The sequence below is a fragment of the Fragaria vesca genome, linkage group LG3, assembly GCF_000184155.1.
Source record: "Fragaria vesca subsp. vesca linkage group LG3, FraVesHawaii_1.0, whole genome shotgun sequence".
In the NCBI taxonomy this organism is placed as follows: Eukaryota; Viridiplantae; Streptophyta; class Magnoliopsida; order Rosales; family Rosaceae; genus Fragaria; species Fragaria vesca.
This window is the reverse complement of record NC_020493.1, coordinates 1,292,626-1,304,671: the sequence shown is the minus strand read 5'-3', so window position 1 is coordinate 1,304,671 and position 12,046 is coordinate 1,292,626. Positions and strand designations below refer to the sequence as shown.

The window sequence follows — 12,046 nt, the reverse complement described above, 5'->3', positions numbered from 1 at the left end:
GCAAGTGATCTGAAATTATACTATGACTCGTATACGTATGCAATTCGATCAAATCGATCAACTTCAATTTCTACATATATATAGGGTAACATGAACAAGTAAATAATGTCAACTGTTGGCATGGTGTATGGCAAGGAAAGGGTATTTGGACCAAATTGCCCATCCAGGGAGTCATTAATTAACTATTGTTGAACCGCAGTGGTTGATCGCCTCTTCATAGTCCTCGTTTAAATATTAAATTGATCGAGAAGGAAGATCCGTGAAGATGAAAGATCAATCAACAATGGCCGCAAAGGCTGAAAGTAGTGATGAGAGTACTGGGGTGAAGCTACTTAGCGGTATCAATGACCAGTACGGAGGTGTCATCGTCGAAACCATCGATCCTATCGACCCTGCCTCCTTCCTTTCACTTCTTACCTCTTCAATTGCGCATTGGAAACTTGAGGTTAAAAATTCTGATCAACTGATGTATTCAACTTTCATATTTTCTTATTAGCTAGCAGCAGCTAGGAATTAAATGAATTGATGGTGTAGGGCAAGAAGGGTGTTTGGATCAAATTGCCCATCCAGCAAGTCAATCTTGTTGAACCTGCAGTGATGGTCAAGCTCTACATCCTATATATATTGTCATCATTTTCTTCTTGATTTAATCTTTTAGGTAAATTGACATATTGATCACTTGTTTGTTGGGCCTGAATGAATGAAATACTACTGCAGAATGGATTCTGGTATCACCACGCAGAGCCTACTTATTTGATGCTCGTAAATTGGATTCCTCCTTCTCCTCATACTCTTCCTGCAAATGCCTCCCACCGAGTCGGAATTGGTGCATTTGTTCTCAATCAAGACCGTGAGGTATACCCTACTTACATTTAATACCCCCAACAGTAGTCTATTATCATTTCTTGACAACTATATATGTAAGTGTCCCCTACATTCCTATTCCAATCACACATTCACATTCTGCACGTATTCTCTTTTGTGTGCGTCTGTATTCATTCTCTAAAATGGTCTCGGATTGCGTCTGTATACCATTGGCATTTTGTGTCCAAAGTTAACTCTACATTTGTTACATATATTCGTTCATCTGAGCTGTCATTTGTTATTTTGACTCTACTAGCTGCTGTCTTGGCTAAAAAATTTAGTACGTGAAATCACTGAAATGTCATGAACGATAGGTGCTAGTAGTTCAAGAAAAGAGCGGATACTTTCAGGGGACAGGCGTGTGGAAATTCCCTACTGGAGTTGTCGATGAGGTGTGAGCATTTAGCTATAAGTACTCTATTGTAACTTAATCCGGCCTGCATATAATCAAATGTCATCATCTCCAGGGAGAAAATATCTATGCAGCTGCTGTGAGAGAAGTAAAAGAAGAAACCGGGGTAAGTATTTACGACATGCAGTTACACCTAATCTTCCTTCTTTTGGTGGAAATTTGATTCTGGGGTCCTGTGGTTTCAGATTGATTCGGAGTTTGTGGAAGTCCTAGCATTCAGGTATGATGTGTACTTAAGAAAGTAGTTTGTATATAATCCTCAAGGAGTTGCATACTAGTTCATCTAATAAGTATGAAAATTCTCTTAACAATGACTTGCAATTATACAACCTCTAATTCTACAACAATAAAGCAAACTAGCTTTTAGACATTCATATGTCAGGCCCTGCTGCCCTGAGTGCTATTCGGTCTTCTGTATATAAATGCTGCTGCATTGTGATAGAAATTTCACATATTGCTTGTCTCTTAAGTTTATTGTTTGATTCTGAATATTGATAATTTCAGGTTTTGAACCTTTTTGTTTTATTGTTTTAGAAATTCGATATATTGTTCTTTTGATTTTTATGTCCATGTTCGATTCTGACCATATTTATATATATGTTGCAGTCAAAGCCACAAGTCATTTTTTGAGAAATCAGATTTATTTTTTGTATGCTTGTTGCGAGCCCTTTCCTTTGACATCCAGAAGCAAGAACAAGAGTTAGAAGCAGCCCAGGTAACTTTTGGTGAAGACAGGGGTACTAAGTAGTCAAGAATATATAAACTCTATAGTTTTATCATTTGAATGAAACTAATATATATTGTGAACTTGACTCAAAAACCATTATTACCTTCATCTGATTTCTACATTAGAGAGTATATATCTTGAAGATAATTAAAATATGAACTACTTTCTGATTGTTATGTATTCATTTACTGCAAGTCTGCAACTGAGGGCATTTGACTTAATTATACTCTGAACAAGCTACTCAGATGGTAACTAGCTCGATCCTAACTATGTTTTTTTTTTTTTTTAACTTGTTTGTGATGGCTTTCAGTGGATGCCATTTGAAGAATATGTTGCTCAACCCTTTGTCCAGACCAAAGAGTTTCTAAAGTACAATGCTGATATATGCAGAGCAAAAATGGAGGGGGAGTATTCTGGACTTTCTCCCGTAACTATGACTAGTTCTTCTGGAGAGAAAAGCTACTTGTACTTGAGTAGGCAGTAAAGTTGAAGTGTGATTCTAGCCTCAGTTGATATTCTATTCAATCAAAGATTTCATGTTGTAATGGAAGTATGGAACCATTGGAACGAGGTTGATTCTATCCCTTTAATATTCTATCTAGTCAATCCAGAAGGTTCATGTTGTGATGAAAGAAGCACCAAAAAAACACTGGCCCATGCAGGTCTCGAACCTGCGACCTTCGCGTTATTAGCACGACGCTCTAACCAGCTGAGCTAATAGGCCAAGTTGTTAACTACTTTCATAACATTTCCATCTAATCCTAAAACCGAAAACAATCAAAATTAATATTTGAGCCACTGGACGCATGTCCTTCTCTAAACTTGATTATAATAAGATGTGTGTGGAAGAATGAATTAAGACTCCTTAACCTTTTTAATCAACCCGTAATAGTCAGTCACTCACCCCGCAAATATTCTGTCCTAATCACTATTAATCACCCTTGTTTGCTCCCCCTGCTTAATTATGCCGCCATACATTAATATTTGATCGGCAGCAATTGTCGAAACATCGATCGCATATTTATCATAACATTAATCTGACTGGCCATATATTCATTGCTGGACCATTTGTGGCCAGCTAGCTGCAGATTTGCACTCTCCAATTACAAGAGACTTGTGCGACAAGGCGAAAATATGAATCGAAATATTATGCAAAAGTTTCTAGATAGGCTAATTAGCTTGATCGATTAATTCTGTCCTACCTCTATATATGTGGTAGTTTTGGTTCTTAATCACCAGCTGAGAGAATCATTATTCTAAGTTGTAATCCATTTTGGAATTTTGGTATGCTTGGGAAACTTAGTTGAACAATCAGTTGTCACTAATATAAAATATGCAAGTATGCAACAATTAATTAAAGATGGTTGCAAAGTAAGTGTAATGGGGTTACCCACCCAGAAAATTAGAGAAAACAAGTATATATACAAATGTGAGTTACATATAGGTATGCGAGGTACGAATATTCAGAATGTTGGATCATGTTTTCAAACCTACCTAAGCTAACAAATATCAAATATGGAGGGATCAGGTGCTAGCTGCTTGTTGATTACTGGAGTCTGAAGTCTGCAGCTGAAGGCGAACAATATGTCTGCAGGGTCGAATGAATAATTAAGCTGTAGGTATTAATCAGTCAAGTAAAGCAGATTATGTGTCATTTTGCCCCTTAAAATCTGTCTTTAACAAAAGAATACGTACAAGATAAGAGTAGGCTACCAACCAACAAATTAACTTCCCCTCTAACTCTCCTACTTCAATTCTTCCTTGCATTGCCCTCTCTACTCCACCTTCTTCTTATTTCCAACATAACTTCTTACAGAAAATGACCGAAGAAACCCCTTGACACCAATTTGGGGATATGATCATGACAGGCAAAGAGGATTTGGGGAGGGCGAAGAGGTAACTTGTGAGGATAATCAATATAGAAAATGGATTGCTTATGAAACCAATTAATTATATCAAGGAATCGGCTAGCTTTTGAGCGAGGAGCCTCCTCTATATATGCTAGCTATTGTGTGCAAACTAATTCCTGCATCGATCATATTAAACGTAAAACAAGCACAAATAAGATGAGCTTATACTTTTGCGGCCACCACAAGCTTCTGAGGAATAGCATCAATATGTACTACTACAATATCCTCTTCTTCTTCATCTGCTGCTGTCTCGTCACAGTCTGCATGTCGGATGATCATGATCAAGTAGCAGTGCAGCAGCAGAACCCGTTACACCAGATGCTGTCCAGCCGAAAAGATCTGGTGCAGATTGCTGGATACGGAGAAGAGAAGCTTTCTACAGTTCTAATTACTGGCTCCGTCCATTGTGAAGAGGCGTGTAGCCTGTCTGATGATCATGAACAAGCTCATCAGCTTCATCTTCATGCATGGCCTGTCTCAGGTAATCAGTTTAATTAGTTCTTATATATACATATGAGATTCTCAGATTCTGAAGTTGATCTATTTTGTTATGCATATTTAAGTATGAGCAACAATGTCATCATACATGTATCATCATCATCATATATTCCATTACCAATTAACTGGTTCGTTTCCGTCTATCTCTTCCTATGGATCTGTATAGTTACAATACATGATGCATCTATATGTAGTTATGACAGTTATGTACGTGAGTTACTCAGTTTAATTGGTCGAGTAATATCATTACTGCAATGTGATCGATCATCGTTCTTGATACATTGAGTGGTTTTTATATATGCTCTTATATATTGAGATGCATCATGCAAATTAATGATAGGCTACTGCTGGAACAGGCCATGGTCTTAGACTCTTGGCTAGCTAGCTTGAAAACATGTAATTACTTAGGATTCACTTTCGAGGCCTTGGCAATATTGTCTGTCATATTGAGAATCCAACCTAAAACGTCGATTAGTTTATGTATCAGTTTCTTCACCCCGATTTTTGAATCATTGCAATTCAATCCATGCTCCAACGCTCCATGCGTCATTTCTAACAAGCTTGATTCAGTTTGAAGAATAGGTAACACTTACAACATATTTACTCCATTTCTTGCTTTTGGTCATATATGTTTTATTTATTTGGGATTGATTTTGGTCAACTATATTATATCCATTGATAAACATACATTTTATATTTTGTCCCCGATCAGAAGGAGAAACAACCACTCCTTAAAAACCAAACTCAACTGATAGTTTCTCTAACCCACATAAACTAATTCTGAGGTTAGGTATATATGAATGATCGTTTTCCTTTTTCTCTTTTAGTTTTGTCATGAAGATTCAAAACATTCCTTTCTACATTCGTATATACATGCCAATATTGCATTTGCATATATAACTGCTCTCTTAAGCAATCACATAAAATTTTGTTGTGCACGTTGAACCAGTGAAAATCAACGACTCCTAAAACGATTTTGACATGATCGATTTCTTTAAAGACAATTCATACGGTGCTTGTACAGCATGTAGAGTAGAGAAACTGGAACCAGACCTCAGCATATCAGCATCTTACAGTTACTCCCGACCTTACAGAAAGCAATTCACAATCAACTTTGATAAAGAATCAAAATTAACTTGGCATATATATGACTTTAATGCAAAGCAAAAACATCATTTCAATCTATGCTATTCTTTAATTTGTCTGATATATGGTCTGTTGAAAACGACCATTCAGCTGAAAAACAATTGAAAAGGATATCTCTATTTGAATTCAATGTAAGAAAATCATGTAATTATAATCTAAATTGACAAACCATACAGAACATTTCATTTAAACTACAGCCCCAGCATTTTTATTTGACAGGCAAATCATGTTATAATTTTGGCTAGCAATGAGATATCAGCTGCTGATACTCAGCAGTCAGCACCATCTAACATAATCAACATCATTGGTTTATGTCAAATTCTGCAGGTGCTGTGGTGTCTGTGAATTGCCGTGTGGGTGGGAGAAAAAGGAAATCAAGTCGGTCACTAGGTGTCGCTGATGAATACGGAGATTTCATGATTGAACTACCTTCTGATTTACACGCAGTTCCCAACTTGGACAAACTATGTTGCGCTAGAGTAATTCGGGTACCAAAGAACACACAATGCAAAGCAGCATTTGTAAAGAGGCACAAGGGGCTGAAATTATCATCAGTTGGTAATGGTATTAGAACTTACAGTGCTGGAAGGATAAGATTCCAGAATTTGACACCTAAGCCTCCACAAGCATGCATCAAGAAAACAAGCAACAACAAACAGATGTAATCCCCATTGTTTGTAGATAAAGAGCCACAGCTCATCTGGACGGCGCTTGAGTCACAGCACTGAGATAGAGTGGTTTGAATTCTACTTATCAGATGTATATAGCTAAAAGTGTGATCACAAAAATCATGTGTGCATAGATTTAAAATTCATAGCATGACAGAGATCATGCATGTAAAAGCTACAAAACCTCATATTTGTTGTATAGGCCACGGCTTTGTGTCATAAATATCATATAAGTTTTGCAATATGAGATGTGATATCGATCAACCAGCCTTGAGGTTTGCCAACATTTTAAGTTAGATGATATGACTCAATGACATTAAATGAAAAACATAAGAAACACTTGTTCACCCTACATAAAACAACCGACTCACGACTTTAAGCACTCTTCTGATCAGCTTCAGAAGCTATGTATCTTGCAACATCAGCGCAGCAGGTGAGCTTATCCGCTTTCTCCTCGGGGATTTCAATGGAGAACTCTTCCTCAAAGGCCATAACAAGCTCCACCCTGTCCAAACTATCGAGGCTCAAGTCCTTCTGGAAATCAGCTGTTTCTGTAACCTGTGTTCAAGTGTCACATTGGCACATCAATTTTCTCACATTCAAACAATACCAACTATGAAGATCATGGATAAGTCAATAACCACAGCTCAAACTAGAAAGAAAGAAACAAGTACCTTAGAAGAATCGATTTTATCAAATTTCTTCACCAGTCCAACCACTCTGTCCAAAACCTGATCAGTGTTGGTGCTTGTTGACGCACACAGATGGCGACTCAAACTTCTAAGCGCATTCCCTGTTTGTGGTGAAGTCCCAATCCTCACATGGCACAAGATTGAATTTCTAATGCTTTGCATTTTGGGTTACCTGAAAATTAAGAATCAAGAACTCAAATTGACGACAAAAGATAGACCCAAAGCAACTTGGAATTAGTTCCACCGCTTAATTTTCTTTCGCTACTGTAAAGACTTTGGCAAGAAACTAGTGTGTGAGAGCAAGTTGGATACGCGCGTGCTAAACATCAGCAGAAAAGTCATTATTGCCCCCATGATCCAATTACGTATCCGGTTGTATCCGAATCTGTTATCGGATACGCCGGAAATGACCGGAAATGCGTCGGAAATGTCCAGAAACGCGTCCGTAAATAAATTGAATGGGGCAATACTGACTTTCTACCGCAGTGTTAGAAAAAGCAAAGGTCCACTGGGCCTATGCGGAAATGACCGGAAATGCGTCGGAAATGTCCGGAAACGCGTCTGTAAATAAATTGGACGGGGCAATACTGACTTTCGACTGCGATGTGTAGAAAAAGCAAAGGTCCACTGGGCCTATGCGGGCTAGGCTGAGTTCTTGGCGGGTTAGGCGGAACCTATGCGGGCTGGGCGTAGGCAGGCTGAACGGTCCACCTTAAAAAAAAAAAAAAAAAAAAAAAAAATAAAGACTCTTGGATCTCTTCGACTTTCTCTCGGCGTCGCCGTCACCAGATGCTCCATGTTCCGCCCTATCGGTTCACGTCTGTTTGGTCTTATCAGTGAAAAAGTTGAAACCTTGCTTTCAAGAATCAAGACACAACCGAGGTGTGTTGTTGCTGGCTTTTAGAACCTGGGTTGGTTAAGCTAAGGCTATGATTGAGCGCCAGTGTCGATATTGGCATTACTCAATCAATGTGGAATAGATAAAAGTGAAGTGAAGTGACAAGCCCAAAGGATTAAGAGGTGGTAGAGAAAAGGGACAAACGTACCTCCTAAAGTAGAGACTGATCACTCTCACGAGGGCTGCTTGCTGCCCTCGCTGTTGCCTGAAATGCCGCGCTCAACAACAAAGGCAGTGCTGTGGGGAGCTGCCTTTCCCCGTTTTTCAGGTCTCGCTTCTTTGCTTTTTTTTTACCCAGTGGAGGCCTGCCACCCAGTCCATCTATAGCAAAAGCCCATCATAAAAAAAGTCCATTTTTTCTAATCATGATTACCTTAATACTATCTGCTATGAGTGTGTATGCTAAATCTAAACCATATTCTTCAACTACTCTTGGGGCTCAGAAAGTGCTCCCTACAGTTGGAACTCATTGTCTAAAGATATACTTTTCGACAATGTAGATTCAAGGAATCTTTAGTGATCAAAATTATAACATAGAATAATATATCGATGTATTTTTGACATTTGAGATTCTGGACGTAAAGACGAATATGATGTTGTAAAATTTGAACTATATTCGGTAAAAAATCGAGTAATGTGACCCTACATGATTCATAAAATCTTGTGTATCATTAAATTACATAGAAACTAAGAATGCGAGACTTTACCAAATTTAACATGACTGTGATGATGGAAAAGAAGCAAGTAGTTTCATTAGTCTTGTGTGGCTCCTGGCTTTGGGGGTTGAGAAAAAGAAAGAAAGAAAAGAAGAGGGACTTTGTGAATAATAAGAGAAGAGAAGAGGAAGGATGATGACGTGAAGAGAGCATGATTGGGCCACCATTAGATCCATCCTCCAAACTCGTCGGGGGGATTGTTAATTACTCATCATCATTCATCTAATTACCGATTACACACACATCTTTTTCACTTTCTTCTCTCTCTTTGTTCCTTAGTGCTCTCTCCGCTCATCTCATATGGCCCCTCTCCCCACAAATCACACCAATTCCTGCTCCTGATTTCGCATCTCCGATTCCAATTCCCCCAAACCTTCCCAATTCCAATCCCAATTTTCAATCTTTCCGCTGCCGCCCTTCCTAACACGAATCGCCGTCGTCGTCGTCGTAATGGGGAATGTGAATGGGAGAGAAGATGGGGGCGGAAGCCCATCGGCGGCGGCGGCCGAGGAAGAGGCCGGTGGCGGCACCGCCCAGGAGGGTCGTCACCCTCCGCTCGTCGGCGGTGGCGCAGGCGCGGTGGTGGCTGAATTGATGGGCCAGTCACCTCCTCATAGCCCTAGGGCTACTCACTCCCCTTTGATGTTCACTCCCCAAGTCAGTTCCCTTTCTCTTTCCTTTTCCCATCTCTATTTTATGTGTCAATTCAATTCCCATCATCTATCTATCTATCTGCTTTTTATTAATTCCTCTCCTAGATTTTACTTCAAAATCCCTGTTTTATTTATTCTAGAAAGCTCTTAGTTTTTTAGGAAGCAAGATTGTTTGATGCAATTTCATGTTTCTCTGCATTGACTGTGTGGTGCTTTGTCAGAAGCCTCTATTTCGGATCATTGAATTATCTGCGTAGGAAAAGAAAAATATGGTTAATTCTTACAGGAATTCGCAGGTTCAGAATCCCCTGAGATTCAAAGATTAGCTTTTTACATGAATCTAGCACTACTTGGTTCTAATACTAAAATATTACCGTGATTCCAATTGGTAGCCTGTCTTTATATTGAAGGATATATGATATGCTTATTCCTCTGAAATTACATTCTCGTTGTCTTACTGTTCGTCTATGGCAATAAAAATTTCATTCCTTTTGCTCAATTCTCATTGTTCTTCTTTTTCCAGGTGCCTGTTGTTCCGTTACAAAGACCTGATGAGATGCAGATCCCAAACCCCTCGTGGATGCAAACTTCAGCGTACGAAGACATGTCCTGTGAGCAAGGAATTCCAACCATGTTTACGTGGAGCTATGGTGGGAAGGACGTAGCTGTGGAGGGATCATGGGATGATTGGAAGACAAGGTTTCAGGACAAAGAAATTTCTTTATTATCCGTTTAGTATGCACTGCATGTACTCCTGCTCAAATTCTTTCGTCCATCTTGTTTTTCAGGTTGGCCTTACAGAGATCGGGGAAGGACTTTACTATTATGAAAGTACTGCCATCCGGTGTTTACCAGTATAGATTTGTTGTTGATGGGCAGTGGAGGTGTGCTCCTGACTTGCCTTTGTCCCACGATGATGCTGGAAATTCTTACAACCTTTTGGACTTGCAGGTAACTATTGCTATCTCTTCTTAGGTTAACACATATGAATATGAATATTACAGTCCGTTGGTTTGAAATTGATAACTGGAAAACCTGTGAGGGATATGAGTATGACACCCCTAGTATAGAAGGCTTGCATATATTTATGACCTAATGATAGCCAGACCCGATTACTTGCAAAACCTTCTATTGAGATTCTATCAGGTGTTAATGTTCATAGACTTCTCTACAGAGTTTGATCTTCTGTAGCTACTAAAAGCTAGGTGCAACATAGAGATTATAATAATCATTCCAATACTGCATTTCTTTTTGTGTACGAGTTCTGTTGAAATTTGACTGGGATTTTTTTTCAGCATGCTGGCTGGAATTTTTATAATGCAAGTGCTGGATTTTTTTCTCTGATTTTGTTTCCTTTAGCTATTGAGCAGTGATTGTAGTTTTGTAGACACAGGACATGATTTTTTCTTTTTAGCTAGCATGTCAGCATGTGCATGAGATACAATATCTTCCAGTATCTTCTTTTTGGTAATGATACCATGTTCTACAGTAGTTTTTCCTGAGATATCAATACACACACACACACTTGTGTATTTTCACACTTAGGTATCAACATCAATATTCAACTTGGAAGTTAGGTTCTGTTTGGCTTTAAGATGGACTGGTTGTTGACCTTCATCGTTCTCCTATCCAGCTCTGTTTCATAAAAGTTTTCATCCAAAATATTTGAAGCAAATGAAAAGAAATTGTGAAGGTCTTATCTTTGCCTCTTCCTGTGAGTTTTAAAAGGCCCTTTTCCATCATTGTTGGCCTTAGGTTGTGAGGTTAGTCCATTCTTGAAGCCAAGCATATGTTACTTTTCAGGAAAAAATATAGAAAAAAAAAAAAGCATCAGATAATAAATGGTGTTCAACTGATGTAAATTTAGGGATGCATGTTTAGTATCAGGAGAAAGTTTTCTCCAAGGTAGTTGTAGCACATCAAAGAAATAGTGACCTCCTTGAAAGTTACAAATGGACTAATGATTAATTGTTTCTGTGTTAGTTTTAGCTTTGAACCACTTCTGTAAATGCATGTGGTAAATAAGTTTGTGTATCTTTAACTGAAATCACACGTTCATTTGGGGACTTGACCTATACTCTTAAGTATCATTGATCAAAATTTGTTGGGAAAACTATGGTTGGATGCTTGAGTCCATGAAGCTAATCATTCAGTTCTGTTGTGCAGGATTATGTTCCAGAAGACATTGGAAGCATTTCTGGTTTTGAACCTCCCCAGTCCCCTGACTCAAGTTATAGCAACATGCAGCTTGGATCTGAAGATTTTGCGAAGGAGCCGCCATTGGTACCTCCACATCTGCAGATGACACTGCTCAATGCCCCTTCATCTTGCATGGAGATGCCTGCTCCTTTATCAAGACCTCAACATGTTGTACTTAATCATTTATACATGCAGAGAGGGAAGAGTGGCCCATCTGTGGTCGCTCTTGGCACAACAGAGAGGTTTATAGCAAAGTATGTGACAGTGGTTCTCTACAAGTCCTTGCAGAGATAAACATACTGAACGACTATCGTGGACTCGATAGATCCCTTTTATGTGGTTAGTTTATATGAATTTGAAAGTGAAGCCATTTTAATGGCTCAAAGTATGTTGAGGAAGGATACCAGGTGAAACTTCAAGATTGTATTTTCACGCAGTGCCATTGCTTAATGACCCATTGATCCGACTGCTTTCACATACAGACTCTTACTTGCACTTATCTACTGTTCTCTTCTTTCACTAGGAAACTTGAAATTCTTTCCATTCAACTGTTTGGGCAACTCTTTTTGGTTGCTTTATGTTTCCTTTGACATGATCATGGATCATCAGATTCGTTCCATAAGCTCTTAATTAGATGGGTAGTTGTCATATAGAGGGGGTTGG

At 38.8% G+C, this 12,046-nt stretch overlaps 4 protein-coding genes and 1 non-coding gene across 7 annotated transcripts; 3 read left to right on the top strand and 2 right to left on the bottom strand.

The window, feature by feature from the left end:
- The first annotated feature begins 241 nt into the window (after positions 1–241).
- LOC101301365 (nudix hydrolase 2-like) lies at positions 242–2,632 on the top strand. The gene is made up of 8 exons (XM_004293353.1): positions 242–445; positions 535–600; positions 718–855; positions 1,179–1,256; positions 1,332–1,382; positions 1,462–1,496; positions 1,883–1,991; positions 2,314–2,632. The coding sequence occupies exons 1-8, from the start codon at positions 266–268 to the stop codon at positions 2,485–2,487; spliced, it is 831 nt and encodes a 276-aa protein (XP_004293401.1). The 5' UTR covers positions 242–265; the 3' UTR covers positions 2,488–2,632.
- A 21-nt stretch (positions 2,633–2,653) lies between these two features.
- Positions 2,654–2,727, bottom strand: TRNAI-AAU. Its single transcript has one exon. It is a non-coding gene; the product is annotated as a tRNA-Ile (tRNA).
- Positions 2,728–3,841: 1,114 nt separating this feature from the next.
- LOC101300601 lies at positions 3,842–6,491 on the top strand. 3 transcript variants are annotated; one of them, XR_184177.1, is made up of 3 exons: positions 3,842–4,394; positions 4,899–4,993; positions 5,885–6,491. XR_184177.1 is itself a non-coding variant. In XM_004293351.1 (2 exons), the coding sequence occupies exons 1-2, from the start codon at positions 4,070–4,072 to the stop codon at positions 6,220–6,222; spliced, it is 663 nt and encodes a 220-aa protein (XP_004293399.1). In that variant the 5' UTR covers positions 3,988–4,069; the 3' UTR covers positions 6,223–6,491. The 3 variants fall into 3 exon arrangements, 1 of the variants encoding a protein (XP_004293399.1); XR_184176.1 differs by having other exon boundaries at positions 4,887–4,993; XM_004293351.1 differs by lacking the exon at positions 4,899–4,993 and having other exon boundaries at positions 3,988–4,394.
- On the bottom strand, positions 6,337–8,078 carry LOC101301078 (acyl carrier protein 3, mitochondrial-like). Its single transcript, XM_004293352.1, has 3 exons — positions 7,964–8,078; positions 6,900–7,089; positions 6,337–6,783 (listed from the first exon to the last, which is right to left on the bottom strand). Exons 2-3 carry the CDS (start codon positions 7,077–7,079, stop codon positions 6,601–6,603), a joined length of 363 nt encoding a protein of 120 aa, XP_004293400.1. The 5' UTR covers positions 7,080–7,089; positions 7,964–8,078; the 3' UTR covers positions 6,337–6,600.
- An 802-nt stretch (positions 8,079–8,880) lies between these two features.
- On the top strand, positions 8,881–11,877 carry LOC101300319 (SNF1-related protein kinase regulatory subunit beta-2-like). Its single transcript, XM_004293350.1, has 4 exons — positions 8,881–9,188; positions 9,708–9,883; positions 9,973–10,135; positions 11,351–11,877. Exons 1-4 carry the CDS (start codon positions 8,982–8,984, stop codon positions 11,675–11,677), a joined length of 873 nt encoding a protein of 290 aa, XP_004293398.1. The 5' UTR covers positions 8,881–8,981; the 3' UTR covers positions 11,678–11,877.
- The last annotated feature ends 169 nt before the right edge of the window (positions 11,878–12,046 follow it).